Genomic DNA, 15,887 nt, shown 5'->3' on the forward strand with positions numbered 1-15,887 from the left:
TTGTCCTGTAAACTTTCAGACAGGGTCATGTGCGCCGATGCAGCCAATGTCTTCTCTGAGTGGTCATGTGTCCTCAAGTGGCATTGTGATCAGGCAGTGACGAAACCACTTAGGGACGTGGTCCGCCGCTGAGGCCTGTAAATGGCTGCAGCTCTGCACATGACCCTGATCTGTTTAAAATTTTGCAGGACCGGGACCAGAAGACCACCGATGAGAGCTAAGGAGCTGGAATGAAACGGTGGGGAGCAGGCCGAGCGTGGATGTTTTCCACAGGTAAAGCGGCCTAGAGTGAAATTTAAACAAGTAAAAATAAAAACAGGAAAACCCCTTTAAGAGAAAAGATGCTGATCACCTGCAGCCACCATTAGGGGAATCTCATAATTGAGTGCAATATATATCAGTATGCATGTGGTCTTTTCACATCCATGGGTCATCAGAGGACTACTCCAAGAGTTAATGACCTGGTGGTTCCCCTGCAGCTGAGTAAAGGGTCAGACCAGGGGGTTGCCAGGATAATGCCCTTAGGAGTAGTGATGAGCGGCAGGGGTCATATTCGAATTCGTGATATTTCACAAATATTTTGTAGAATATTCGTTGAATATTTTCGGAATTCGAATATTCGTTATTTTCTACATTCTTTTTTACTCGAAAAATCGGCAAGGTAATGATTGCGTAATATTCGCATATTACGCAATCAATACAGGCGTGGGTCAAAAACTAATATATAGCACTATAGAATATAGGGCTATATATTCATTTTTCAAATATTCGTCATTTTTTCCATCTGAAGTCATGATTCCTCCCTGCTTAAGTGGCTTGACAAGAAACTTAAGCAGGAGGGAATCATAACTTCAGATGGAAAAAATGGACGAATATTCGAAAAACGAATATATAGCACTATATTCGAATATCGAGAATTCTCGAAGTGCCGATATTCGCGATAAAAAATTGTAATCGAATATTCGCGCTCAACACTACATAGGAGTAGCCTACATCTTAAACTGTACAGTAGACACAGCTTTGTAACATCTCTTCTGTGAGAGTTTCGCGCACTTTATTCTTCCTTGCTTCTATTTTGATTACTACTGAGTTCTTATAAGGCGACTGTTCTAATCCTAAAATCCAGAGCAGAGATTAATTCTGCACCAAATTCACCATCAGCAATATGCATTTTGCTGTGAAATCCTGTGATTCTACAAAACATATGTCCGTCTTCACAACCTAAACTGTTGTCATTTGTCCTAATGCATCTAAAACGAAACACGTTGGCCAATAGTCCTGATTGAAATTGTACTTTTTGTACACGGCTCCAGGCAGACTTCTGGTTTTTCCATGGTAACAGACTACAAACAAACCCTTTGTAGTCTGATCCTGCTGTCACACTCCCTTCCATCTGATTTGTGCCAAATGTAGATGAGCAAGAAGTAGGGGACAGAGTTATGACTGCAGGATTGTACTTGTTTGTTGCCATGGAGACACATAGGTCTGCTTAGGGTTTGTGTGCACAAAATGATAACCAAAGTTTATTGTAAAGTGTTTTTTTTTCCTTTTAAATGCATTGGGGGTAATACAGAAATGTTTTTCAAGTGAAAAATAGTCTTAAAGTTTAACAATTAGCAATAAATAACAGATTTATGAAAGATCAGATAGAATGTTATAGATTTTTTTATGATTGTCCGATAATGAAGTATATGATGTATCATTGGTTAATACTCGCTGCTGTATCCTGATGTTAACAGATCAGTATCTATCGTATATCACTTGGTTGCTATATTCTTCTTCATTGACTTCTAATAAAAACATTACACCGCTGATATCAGTCCATTTCTGGAGAAGATCCCTGAAATTGCTTTGTGACCGTTCACGAAAACTCCATTCTTGGGTCATGATTGGGGGTCTCCATGGGCCCTGTGTGACCAAGGTCTGATCATAAAAGTTATAACTTATGGGGAATTCTTTTGCCAAGTGCTGTTTATGGTGGCCTGTTTTGTCCGCAACAAGGAAGTTATTGTGATAGGAACACTGCACGTTCAATAATCTTATGTTTCAGACAGTGATGTGCGGCAGTTTTGAGACAATTTTTAACAAAATTGAACTCCTTTAATCGTAAGCTGTGACCGCTCGTTCTCTGCTGGGTTCCATGAAAAGAATAATTGCAGAGGTTATTATAGGGACGATATACATATTTATATAACGATATCATATCCCTCCTCAGCCTTCTCATCTCTGGTAGACAGATTTAGATTTGCTAACCTGAGATCTTCCATACCTTGTATTCATTTGGTTGCCCTTCTTTTGAACTGTTTTTGATATCATTTAAATGGACTGATGCCACAAATCAATTCTTGCATTGCACTTAGTAAAGAAGACCTTGTCACATTTCACACTGGCCTCCTTCTTTGGTTCAACGGCTTTAGGGAGGTACACATGACACAAGATTTAATCAGCGCCACTACCACTCCTATCCTCTACACCGTCTCCTCGGAGGATCACTACATCTGCACCAACGATCCTATTACCTGAGGAATCAGGAGTTCCGCTCCTTCATTAGGAAATTGCGGCACCTTTACACGAGCCTATTATCGCTAACAGCAATTAATTTGCCGGGAACGTCGGGCAGTGTGAAGCGGCCTTCAGTCATGTCTTCCAACACTTCAATCCCAATTTTTTTCAGATTTAAATCTATAAGAGATACCGGGGGGACTCAGACACCTTTGATGAGAGGTTCAGGGGTGGACAATGGACATTAACATCCTGATGAGATTCATTCCATCCAGACATTGAACCAAACCCATGGCTCTCCATCCTAAATTCACATAAATGAAATACCGGATATACAATATAATACATCCCAGTAGACGGGCCTTTTACACAAGCAGATAAATTATAAGACGAGCCTTTGTATTGTACAAGTTTTTGTTTTATTACCTTCTCCGATGCTGTTATACAAGGAGAAGACGTTCCTCCTGCAAAAATTCATGAAAGATGTGATGAACTGTCAACAAGACAATTACTGTTTACGTCGTTGGATCGCGACGTCCGTTCAATAGAAAAGATTAGAACAAACTCTCTTTTCTAATGTCCGATCTGCTCAGAAGATAAAGGTCTATCGTGGTAATAGGCAAATAGTTTCACTGAATTGAGTTATGTCAGTCTTTTTCTACGGTGGGAGTGTATGAATATAATATTATTATGTTCCTCAGCCACCAACCATCCAGAAGTGATTTAATAATAAAAGCGATGTCTGATTATTATTATTCTTCATATCATCTGCTAATACAGAGCATGTCCGTCTTACGATTTTATTTTATATGCTTTTATATGCAACAATTTGTAATCACATGAACCTTGACCCACTTCTGGGTGGTCTTTTCCCATCTGTTAATGGATATATATCCTGAAGTTTATGTATCAAACTTATGCTTTTCTTTTTGACCTGAAGAAGGGGTTTAGACCTGAAACGCGTTGTCTTGGAAGCTTTTGATGCTGTTACTTTGTGTTTGTGTTTTGCAAAGCAGAGCTACAAAACTGATAAAAGGCCTGGAAGATCTCAGTTCAGAGCAAAGATTAAAAGAACAGAATTTGTTTAGTCTTGAAAAAAGACGTCTAAGGGGGAATGTGATTAAACTGTACAAATATATAAGCGGACCACACAAAAAACTCCAAGGGAAGCTATTCTGTGTTAAACCCCCTCAAAAAACAAGGGGCCGCTCCCTGCGTCTGGAGAAAAAAAGATTTAGTAATGAGAGGCAAGAAGCATTCTTTACAGTAAGAGCGGTGAATCTCTGGAGGAGCCGCAGGAGCCGGTCACAGCAAATACAGGAGATGCTTCAGAGAAGGTTCAGATGACTTTTTAATTCAAAATAACATTGAGGCTTCTGACAATGTATAGGAATCTTGTCCTGCACACCCTGTCCCTTTGGCCCAACTCCTTTTTAAAAGGAAGAGGGACATTGATCCAGGGATTTTTTCTGATTGACACATCTAGAGTCGGGAAGGATTTTTTTCTCTCCTAAGGTTTTTCTCTTTTTTTCCTTTCCCCTGGATCAATATAGCAGATCACAAGTTGGACTTGATGGACTTTTGTCGTTTTCCAACCTTAACAACTATGTAACTGTGATAAGACACACTTTTATTATCCACATACTAAGCCAATTTTTATATGTTAAGCGCGCTGTCCCTGGAGTCTAGGAGGACGGGTCACTTTGAGAGACCTTTGGAAGAAAGCTTATATAACTTGGAACCAAAATGTGAGTAAACCATAAATTCAGGGTACCCTAAAAGGTTGTACATGCTTAACAATCAAAAGGGTACTCCAGTAATAACACGTATACATTGGTAGTAATAAATGGTAGATCAATAAGGGTCCCAGTGGTTGGACCCCCACCAGTTGCCAGAATTGAGGTCCAGTGTCCCAAATTTGAAGAAAGTGGTGGTCAAGCATGCACGCTGGTGCTCTACTACCCTGTGTACGGGACTGATGGAGATGACCCCTACTTCATTCAAATAGCCGGACTCCCAATCTCAGAACTGATGGGGGACCTCCACCGATCTAGCTGTTATCCCCTACAACAGAATACCCCTTTAACAATCTTTTAAGACCATTGTTCTTGAGTAAACTACAGACAAGAAGATGTTGGGGAAGGGATTTATGGAGACTGAAACACAGAAGACAGAAGTAAAAATTAAAATAATAATCCAGACTGAAAGCTGCTTCCTATAACATTATATTCACATAGAAGGCTGCGCTGTCACCGCAAGGATTTTCAAGACACTCCGATTATTGGCAGAAGGGATACTTCTTTATTCTGTGATCTTATGATCGGCATGGGGCCCCAGCATTCAGACAGTTATCATAATGCGACAACCCCTTTAATATTCATTTACGATACCTCAAAGACAGAAGGGCCACAGATAGTGTTTATATCAGTGGATACAATCACATCCCCTAAATGGCCGCAGAGCAGCACCTGGTCCTGTGCTGGAGCCTGTAGAGACGTCACATGATCCCTCTCAGCCAGTCAGAAGATCTAAAAGGGTCATGAGATAATCAACAATACAGAGGAAATGTAGGCTGGATCACGTGATTCTTTTCTAACAGCTGACTGGCTGAAGAACAGTCATGTGATACACCATGTGACTTCACAGGAGGAGCTTCCTTTCCAGATCCCAGGTTTTCCCTTTTGATGCGTTGTTTAGTGGATGTTCTATCTACCAAGGGGTAGAAGAAGATTGGACAGCTTTTATGTTTACTGCGGTCGCCTTGAGACAGTTATGTTCAAGTATCCAAAATGTAGGCCGGGCCTGTGGTCGAGATTTCGTACCGTGTCTTCAATCAAGATGGCCGCGAAGGCCTCTACGCAATCAAATGGATAAGGTGAGTATTTTTTGTGTGACCCTGATTAACCCCTGACAGACCTAAATAGTAGCCTCAGATGCCGTGATCAGCGATGCACATGACCGATATCTGAGGGATTCAATGATCCGTTCCCCGTCATTGCGCCCGCTATAATCAAAGAAGTTCGCTTCGTGACTAAGGCTACTTTCACACTGGCGTTTCTGGGTCCGCTTGTGAGATCCGTTCCAGGGCTCTCACAAGTGGCCCAAAACGGATCAGTTTAGCCCCAATGCATTCTGAATGGAAAGTAGCCTTAAATGTCACCAAGAGGCCCCATAAAAATACAAAACCATGAGACCTCAGGCTAAGCACATTTTTACAGGTCATGGGAAGCCTCGGTGACTTCTAGTAGTTTTCAAACTTTCCACATTATTGCTTGCAATAGATACCACAGCTGCTGCAAAACCTCTCTTTGATGTGTAAGTCGGAGATTCCTTTTTTATATGAAATTCCCTCATTGTTTTCATAAAGAAGGTCCTCAGCAGCAGCTGAGGTGTCCTTTAGGAGGTTCTGCAGCAGCTGAGGTGTGCTTTAGGAGGTTCTGGAGCGGCTGAGGTGTCCTTTAGGAGGTTCTGGAGCAGCTGAGGTGTGCTTTAGGAGGTTCTGCAGCGACTGAGGTGTGCTTTAGGAGGTTCTGCAGCGGCTGAGGTGTGCTTTAGGAGGTTCTGCAGTGGCTGAGGTGTGCTTCAGGAGGTTCTGCAGCGGCTGAGGTGTGCTTTAGGAGGTTCTGCAGCGGCTGAGGTGTGCTTCAGGAGGTTCTGCAGCGGCTGAGGTGTGCTTTAGAAGGTTCTGCAGCGGCTGAGGTGTGCTTTAGGAGGTTCTGCAGCAGCTGAGGTGTGCTTCAGGAGGTTCTGCAGCGGCTGAGGTGTGCTTTAGAAGGTTCTGCAGCGGCTGAGGTGTGCTTTAGGAGGTTCTGCAGCGGCTAAGGTGTGCTTGAGGAGGTTCTGCAGCGGCTGAGGTGTGCTTCAGGAGGTTCTGCAGCGGCTGAGGTGTGCTTTAGGAGGTTCTGCAGCGGCTGAGGTGTGCTTTAGAAGGTTCTGCAGCGGCTGAGGTGTTTTTTAGGAGGTTCTGCAGCGGCTGAGGTGTGCTTTAGGAGGTTCTGCAGCGGCTGAGGTGTGCTTCAGGAGGTTCTGCAGCGGCTGAGGTGTGCTTTAGGAGGTTCTGCAGCGGCTGAGGTGTGCTTTAGGAGGTTCTGCAGCGGCTGAGGTGTGCTTTAGGAGGTTCTGCAGCGGCTGAGGTGTGCTTTAGGAGGTTCTGCAGCGGCTGAGGTGTGTTTTAGGAGGTTCTGCAGCGGCTGAGGTGTGCTTTAGGAGGTTCTGGAGCAGCTGAGGTGTGCTTTAGGAGGTTCAGCAGCAGCTGAGGTGTGCTTCAGGAGGTTCTGCAGCGGCTGAGGTGTGCTTTAGGAGGTTCTGCAGCGGCTGAGTCAGTGTTGTATAATGTATACACCACAGCTATAAGAATAACAACTAATCGGCATCCCGCAGGAAGAGATCAGTGGTGTCTGTAGTGCCGCTCATCCCTATGTAATCAGGTTCTTTCTATCGATCATTGTAACTCATGCAGGTCAGTGATTTCTGCTCACATCATGTGTTCTTCCAGTCGATGCAGAGTATCCAGATCCAATGTATTCTAAGAGCAGATCATATAAGTATTGCCATAAATCGTACATTTCTTTGTATAACATAAAATGGACGCCACAACTGGACAGAACATAGTGTTAGTCACTTCAAACATTACAGGACTGCAGGGGTTAATTCTTTTACAGGAGCTCTCCGCCCTCTTCTGAGAAGAGACTTTTCCACTTTCGATTCCTGCTCCTCCGTACCACAATGGCGTCTGCTGATCTGAGGGCCGAGCTGGACTGCTCCATCTGCCTGAGCCTGTATACAGATCCCGTATCCCTGAGATGTGGACACAACTTCTGCCGCTCGTGTATTGTGAGTGCGCTGGATGCGCAGGAGGCAGCTGGAGTGTATTCCTGTCCTGACTGCAGAGCAGAATATCCGGAGCGTCCGGCCCTGGAGAAGAACAGGAAGCTGGGGAACATAGTGGAGCGTTTCTTATCTGCTCAGCCTGATATGGAGGAGACCGGGATCTTCTGTACTTACTGTACTAAGTCTCCTGTACCGGCTGTGAGGACATGTCTGCAGTGTGAGACCTCCATGTGCCATAAACATCTCGGAGCCCATAACAAGTCAGTAAATCACAGTCTGATTGAACCTACTGAATCGTTTCTTCACAGAAAATGCTCCACACACAATGAGATCCTGAAATACTATTGTCCAATGGACGCCGCCTGTATCTGTGTGTCCTGCTGGGTGGCCGGAGACCACAAGGGACATGATGTGGATCTACTGGATTTGGCCTCTGAAAAGGAGAAAGATAAACTGAGACTTCTCATTGAGAAACTGAAGTCTGAAAGAGAAGAAGCTGGAAGAAGAGTCCAGAGACTAAAGGATCATAAGACAGAACAGGGAGAGAAATCGACCAGACTTGCTGAGAAGGTCACCGGTCTGTTCACTGATATCAGGGAGAAGCTGGATGATCTAGAAAAGAGAATCCAGGGTGAGATTTCCAGACAGAAGGAGCAGGTGTCACTCTCAGTCTCTGATCTGGTCAGACAGACGGAGCTACAGAAAGATGAGCTGACCAAGAAGATTAATCAATTTGAGGGACTATGTATAATCACAGATCCATTGATTTTGCTACAAGAAGATTTCAAGACTTGTGACATCAGTGATAGGAGTGGTGATGTCATCAGTGATGTAAGGGACGCTCAGTGCCTGGATGAAGGCTTAGTCTCACAGATATTACACAGAGGACTGTTAAGCTTTGCAGATAATCTGATTGATCTGAAGATGAAGAGACAGTTCCCAGTGATGGAGAAATCCGACGTACTGCTGGATATAGACACGGCTCATAATGACATTATTATATCTCAGGATCTCAGATCTGCTTCTTATACCGCTACACCACAGAAGAGACCTGATGGGCCTAAGAGGTTCAAATCTCGTCAGGTTTTAAGTTCCTGCATCTTCTCCTCTGGGAGACATTACTGGGAGGTTGATGTGAGTCGGGCAGAGAAATGGATCATTGGAGTGGCCGAGGAAAGTCTGGAGAGGAAGGTTAATGGGAATGAATCCTTTATTGGTTATAATGAGAAATCCTGGGGTTTGATGTTAGTTAATAGTTTTGGTGTGCGTCATAACAATATCTTTATGCCGCTGGTGTCAGACTCTCCTGTGAAGGTTGTCGGGGTCTATCTGGATTATGAGGCCGGGCGTCTGTCCTTCTATCAGCTGTGTGACCCCATCAGACACTTACACACCTTCACCGCCTCCTTCTCCGAGCCGCTCTATGCCTCTTTCTATCTGTATGAAAATTCCAGTATTAGAATCATGAAATAATTACAAGAAAATAGCGACTGTGAGGCTTTAAAGTGAATCTTCCATCAGCCTTTAATGTTTAGGTCCAAAATTATGTGCTGGAAATTTCTGCATTTTATCTTTAGAGCTGTTGCAACTGTTGTTTTTCTGTTACTGAACTCCAAAATCCCCTGATTAGACATGAATTTGAAGGGATTATCCATCTTTTTTCCCCCTCCCAGCCTGCTGTACCTGTGGAGCAATCCATATTCCCCCGATCTTCCGGTTCTTGTCCTGTAAACTTTCAGACAGACAGGGTCATGTGCGCCGATGCAGCCAATGTCTTCTCTGAGTGGTCATGTGTCCTCAAGTGGCATGTGATCAGGCAGTAACGAACCGCTTGGGGACGTGTCACCGCTGAGGCCTGGAAATGGCTGCAGCTCTGCACATGACCCTGATCTGTTTAAAAGTTTGCAGGACAGGGACCAGAAGACCACCGAAGAGAGCTAAGGAGCTGGAATGAAACGGTGGGGAGCAGGCGAACGTGGATGTTTTTCCACAGGTAAAGCGGCCTAGAGTGGAAATTTAAACAAGTAAAAAAAAAAAAAGCAGGAAAACCCCTTTAAGAGAAAAGATGCTGATCACCTGCAGCCACCATTAGGGGAAGCTCATAATTGAGTGCAATATATATTCAGTATGCATGTGTCTATTCACATCCATGGGTCATCGGAGACTACTCCAAGAGTTAATGACCTGGTGGTTCCCCTGCAGCTGAGTAAAGGGTCAGACCAGGGGGTTGCCAGGATAATGCCCTTAGGAGTAGTGATGAGCGGCAGGGGTCATATTCGAATTCGTGATATTTCACAAATATTTTGTAGAATATTCATTGAATATTTGCGAATTCGAATATTCGTTATATTCTACATTATTTCTTTTCTCGAAAATCAGCAAGGTAATGATGGCGTAATATGCGAATATTACGCAATCAATACAGGCGTGGGTCAAAAACGAATATATAGCACTATAGAAGATGACTTTTTAATTCAAAATAACATTGAGGCTTCTGACAATGTATAGGAATCTTGTCCTGCACACCCTGTCCATTTGGCCCAACTCCTTTCTAAAAGGAAGAGGGACATTGATCCAGGGATTTTTTCTGATTGACACATCTAGAGTCGGGAAGGATTTTTTTCTCTCCTAAGGTTTTCTCTTTTTTCCTTTCCCCTGGATCAATATAGCAGGATCACAAGTTGGACTTGATGGACTTTTGTCGTTTTCCAACCTTAACAACTATGTAACTGTGATAAGACACACTTTTATTATCCACATACTAAGCCATTTGTTATATGTTAAGCGCGCTGTCCTGGAGTCTAGGAGGACGGGTCACTTTGAGAGACCTTTGGAAGAAAGCTTATATAACTTGGAACCAAAATGTGAGTAAACCATAAATTCAGGGTACCCTAAAGGGTTGTACATGTTTAACAATCAAAAGGGTACTCCAGTAATAACACGTATACATTGGGTAGGTAATAAATGGTAGATCAATAAGGCTCCCAGTGGTTGGACCCCCACCAATTGCCAGAATTGAGGTCCAGTGTCCCAAATTTGAAGAAAGTGGTGGTCAAGCATGCACGCTGGTGCTCTACTCCGTGTACGGGACTGATGGAGATGACCCCTACTTCATTCAAATAGCCGGACTCCCAATCTCAGAACTGATGGGGGACCTCCACCGATCTAGCTGTTATCCCCTACAACAGAATACCCCTTTAACAATCTTTTATGACCATTGTTCTTGAGTAAACTACAGACAAGAAGATGTTGGGGAAGGGATTTATGGAGACTGAAACACAGAAGACAGAAGTAAAAATTAAAATAATAATCCAGACTGAAAGCTGCTTCCTATAACATTATGTTCACATAGAAGGCTGCGCTGTCACCGCAAGGATTTTCAAAACACTCCGATTATTGGCAGAAGGGATACTTCTTTATTCTGTGATCTTATGATCAGCATGGGGCCCCAGCATTCAGACAGTTATCATAATGCGACAACCCCTTTAATATTCATTTACGATACCTCAAAGACAGAGGGGCCCCAGATAGTGTTTATATCAGTGGATACAATCACATCCCCTAAATGGCCGCAGAGCAGCACCTGGTCCTGTGCTGGAGCCTGTAGAGACGTCACATGATCCCTCTCAGCCAGTCAGAAGATCTAAAAGGGTCATGAGATAATCAACAATACAGAGGAAATGTAGGCTGGATCACGTGATTCTTTTCTAACAGCTGACTGGCTGAAGAACAGTCATGTGATACACCATGTGACTTCACAGGAGGAGCTTCCTTTCCAGATCCCAGGTTTTCCCTTTTTGATGCGTTGTTTAGTGGATGTTCTATCTACCAAGGGGTAGAAGAAGATTGGACAGCTTTTATGTTTACTGCGGTCGCCTTGAGACAGTTATGTTCAAGTATCCAAAATGTAGGCCGGGCCTGTGGTCGAGATTTCGTACCGTGTCTTCAATCAAGATGGCCGCGAAGGCCTCTACGCAATCAAATGGATAAGGTGAGTATTTTTTGTGTGACCCTGATTAACCCCTGACAGGCCTAAATAGTAGCCTCAGATGCCGTGATCAGCGATGAACATGACCGATATCTGAGGGATTCAATGATCCGTTCCCCGTCATTGCGCCCGCTATAATCAAAGAAGTTCGCTTCGTGACTAAGGCTACTTTCACACTGGCGTTTCTGGGTCCGCTTGTGAGATCCGTTCCAGGGCTCTCACAAGTGGCCCAAAACGGATCAGTTTAGCCCCAATGCATTCTGAATGGAAAGTAGCCTTAAATGTCACCAAGAGGCCCCATAAAAATACAAAACCATGAGACCTCAGGCTAAGCACATTTTTACAGGTCATGGGAAGCCTCGGTGACTTCTAGTAGTTTTCAAACTTTCCACATTATTGCTTGCAATAGATACCACAGCTGCTGCAAAACCTCTCTTTGATGTGTAAGTCGGAGATTCCTTTTTTATATGAAATTCCCTCATTGTTTTCATAAAGAAGGTCCTCAGCAGCAGCTGAGGTGTCCTTTAGGAGGTTCTGCAGCAGCTGAGGTGTGCTTTAGGAGGTTCTGCAGCGGCTGAGGTGTGCTTTAGGAGGTTCTGGAGCGGCTGAGGTGTGCTTTAGGAGGTTCTGCAGCGGCTGAGGTGTGCTTTAGGAGGTTCTGCAGCAGCTGAGGTGTCCTTTAGGAGGTTCTGGAGCAGCTGAGGTGTGCTTCAGGCGGTTCTGCAGCGGCTGAGGTGTGCTTCAGGAGGTTCTGGAGCAGCTGAGGTGTGCTTTAGGAGGTTCTGCAGCGGCTGAGGTGTGCTTCAGGAGGTTCTGGAGCAGCTGAGGTGTGCTTTAGGAGGTTCTGCAGCGGCTGAGGTGTGCTTTAGGAGGTTCTGCAGCAGCTGAAGTGTGCTTTAGGAGGTTCTGGAGCAGCTGAGGTGTGCTTTAGGAGGTTCTGGAGCAGCTGAGGTGTGCTTTAGGAGGTTCTGCAGCGGCTGAGGTGTGCTTCAGGAGGTTCTGCAGCAGCTGAGGTGTGCTTTAGGAGGTTCTGGAGCAGCTGAGGTGTGCTTTAGGAGGTTCTGCAGCGGCTGAGGTGTGCTTCAGGAGGTTCTGGAGCAGCTGAGGTGTGCTTTAGGAGGTTCTGCAGCGGCTGAGGTGTGCTTCAGGAGGTTCTGCAGCAGCTGAGGTGTGCTTTAGGAGGTTCTGCAGCGGCTGAGGTGTGCTTTAGGAGGTTCTGCAGCGGCTGAGGTGTGCTTTAGGAGGTTCTGCAGCGGCTAAGGTGTGCTTTAGGAGGTTCTGCAGCGGCTGAGGTGTGCTTTAGGAGGTTCTGCAGCGGCTGAGGTGTGCTTTAGGAGGTTCTGCAGCGGCTGAGGTGTGCTTTAGGAGGTTCTGCAGCGGCTGAGGTGTGTTTTAGGAGGTTCTGCAGCGGCTGAGGTGTGCTTTAGGAGGTTCTGGAGCAGCTGAGGTGTGCTTTAGGAGGTTCTGCAGCAGCTGAGGTGTGCTTCAGGAGGTTCTGCAGCGGCTGAGGTGTGCTTTAGGAGGTTCTGCAGTGGCTGAGTCAGTGTTGTATAATGTATACACCACAGCTATAAGAATAACAACTAATCGGCATCCCGCAGGAAGAGATCAGTGGTGTCTGTAGTGCCGCTCATCCCTATGTAATCAGGTTCTTTCTATCGATCATTGTAACTCATGCAGGTCAGTGATTTCTGCTCACATCTTGTGTTCTTCCAGTCGATGCAGAGTATCCAGATCCAATGTATTCTAAGAGCAGATCATATAAGTATTGCCATAAATCGTACATTTCTTTGTATAACATAAAATGGACGCCACAACTGGACAGAACATAGTGTTAGTCACTTCAAACATTACAGGACTGCAGGGGTTAATTCTTCTACAGGAGCTCTCCGCCCTCTTCTGAGAAGAGACATTTGCACTTTCGGTTCCTGCTCCTCCGTACCACAATGGCGTCTGCTGATCTGAGGGCCGAGCTGGACTGCTCCATCTGCCTGAGCCTCTATACAGACCCCGTGTCCCTGAGATGTGGACACAACTTCTGCCGCTCGTGTATTGTGAGTGCGCTGGATGCGCAGGAGGCAGCTGGAGTGTATTCCTGTCCTGACTGCAGAGCAGAATATCCGGAGCGTCCGGCCCTGGAGAAGAACAGGAAGCTGGGGAACATAGTGGAGCGTTTCTTATCTGCTCGGCCTGATATGGAGGAGACCGGGATCTTCTGTACTTACTGTACTAAGTCTCCTGTACCGGCTGTGAGGACATGTCTGCACTGTGAGACCTCCTTGTGCCATAAACATCTCGGAGCCCATAACAAGTCAGTAAATCACAGTCTGATTGAACCTACTGTGTCGTTTCTGCACAGAAAATGCTCCACACACAATGAGATCCTGAAATACTATTGTCCGATGGACGCCGCCTGTATCTGTGTGTCCTGCTGGGTGGCCGGAGACCACAAAGGACATGATGTGGAGCTACTGGATGTGGCATCTGAGAAGGAGAAGGAGAAACTGAGACCTCTCATTGAGAAACTGAAGTCTGAAAGAGAAGAGGCTGGAAGAAGAGTCCAGAGACTAAAGGATCATAAGACAGAACAGAGAGAGAAATCGACCAGACTTGCTGAGAAGGTCACCGGTCTGTTCACTGATATCAGGGAGAAGCTGGAGGATCTAGAAAAGAGAATCCAGGGTGAGATTTCCAGACAGAAGGAGCAGGTGTCACTCTCAGTCTCTGATCTGGTCAGACAGGCGGAGCTACAGAAAGATGAGCTGACCAAGAAGATTAATCAATTTGAGGGACTATGTATAATCACAGATCCATTGATTTTGCTACAAGAAGATTTAAAGACTTGTGACATCAGTGATAGGAGTGGTGATGTCATCAGTGATGTAAGGGACGCTCAGTGCCTGGATGAAGGCTTAGTCTCACAGATATTACACAGAGGACTGTTAAGCTTTGCAGATAATCTGATTGATCTGAAGATGAAGAGACAGTTCCCAGTGATGGAGAAATCCGACGTACTGCTGGATATAGACACGGCTCATAATGACATTATTATATCTCAGGATCTCAGATCTGCTTCTCATACCTCTACACCACAGAACAGACCCGATGGGCCCAAGAGGTTCGAATCTGTTCAGGTGTTAAGTTCCCGCAGCTTCTCCTCTGGGAGACATTACTGGGAGGTGGATGTGAGTCGGGCAGAGAAATGGATCATTGGAGTGGCCAAGGAAAGTCTGGAGAGGAAGGTGGCTGGAAACGAATCGTTTATTGGTTATAATGAGAAATCCTGGGGTTTGATGTTAATTAATAGTTTTGGTGTGGGTCATAACAATACCTATAAGCCACTGGTGTCAGATTCTCCTGTGAAGGTTGTCGGGATCTATCTGGACTATGAGGCCGGGCGTCTGTCCTTCTATCAGCTGTGTGACCCCATCAGACACTTACACACCTTCACCGCCTCCTTCTCCGAGCCGCTCTATGCCGCTTTCTATCTGTATGAAAATTCCAGTATTAGCATCATGAAATAATTACAAGAAAATAGTGACTGTGAGGCTTTAAAGTGAATCTTCCATCAGCCTTTAATGTTTAGGTCCAAAATTATGTGCTGGAAATTTCTGCATTTTATCTTTAGAGCTGTTGGAACTGTTGTTTTTCTGTTACTGAACTCCAAAATCCCCTGATTAGACATGGATTTGAAGGGATTATCCAGCTTTTTTTCCCCCCTCCCAGCCTGCTGTACCTGTGGAGCAATCCGTATTCACCCGATCTTCCGGTTCTTGTCCTTTAAACTTTCAGACAGACAGGGCCACGTGCGCCGATGCAGCCAATGTCTTCTCTGAGTGGTCATGTGTCCTCAAGTGGCATGTGATCAGGCAGTGACGAACCACTTGGGGACGTGTCACCGCTGAGGCCTGGAAATGGCTGCAGCTCTGCACATGACCCTGATCTGTTGAAAAGTTTGCAGGACAGGGACCAGAAGACCACCGAAGAGAGCTAAGGAGCTGGAATGAAACGGTGGGGAGCAGGCGAGCGTGGATGTTTTCCACAGGTAAAGCGGCCTAGAGTGGAAATTTAAACAAGTAAAAAAAAAAAGCAGGACAACCCCTTTAAGAGAAAAGATGCTGATCACCTGCAGCCACCATTAGGGGAAGCTCATAATTGAGTGCAATATATATTCAGTATGCATGTGTCTATTCACATCCATGGGTCATCGGAGACTACTCCAAGAGTTAATGACCTGGTGGTAAAGGGTCAGACCAGGGGGTTGTCAGGATAATGCCCTTAGGAGTAGTGATGAGCGGCAGGGGTCATATTCGTATTCGTGATATTTCACAAATATTTTGTAGAATATTTGCGAATTCGAATATTCGTTATATTCTACATTCTTTTTTTACTCAAAAATCGGCAAGGTAATGATGGCGTAATATGTGAATATTAGGCAATCAATACAGGCGTGGGTCAAAAACTAATATATAGCACTTCAGAATATAGGGCTATATATTTGTTTTTCAAATATTCGTCATTTTTCCCATCTGAAGTCATGATTCCTCCCTGCTTGTGGCTTGACAAG

General features: G+C 44.9%; 2 protein-coding genes across 2 annotated transcripts; both read left to right on the forward strand.

The window, feature by feature from the left end:
* The first annotated feature begins 7,147 nt into the window (after positions 1-7,147).
* Positions 7,148-9,371, forward strand: LOC121008564 (E3 ubiquitin-protein ligase TRIM11-like). The gene has a single exon (XM_040441192.1). The coding sequence runs from the start codon at positions 7,228-7,230 to the stop codon at positions 8,803-8,805; it is 1,578 nt and encodes a 525-aa protein (XP_040297126.1). The 5' UTR covers positions 7,148-7,227; the 3' UTR covers positions 8,806-9,371.
* A 3,843-nt stretch (positions 9,372-13,214) lies between these two features.
* Positions 13,215-15,564, forward strand: LOC121008563 (E3 ubiquitin-protein ligase TRIM11-like). The gene has a single exon (XM_040441191.1). The coding sequence runs from the start codon at positions 13,267-13,269 to the stop codon at positions 14,842-14,844; it is 1,578 nt and encodes a 525-aa protein (XP_040297125.1). The 5' UTR covers positions 13,215-13,266; the 3' UTR covers positions 14,845-15,564.
* Positions 15,565-15,887: the final 323 nt, after the last annotated feature.

This window comes from Bufo bufo, chromosome 7, assembly GCF_905171765.1.
Source record: "Bufo bufo chromosome 7, aBufBuf1.1, whole genome shotgun sequence".
Classification (NCBI taxonomy): Eukaryota; Metazoa; Chordata; class Amphibia; order Anura; family Bufonidae; genus Bufo; species Bufo bufo.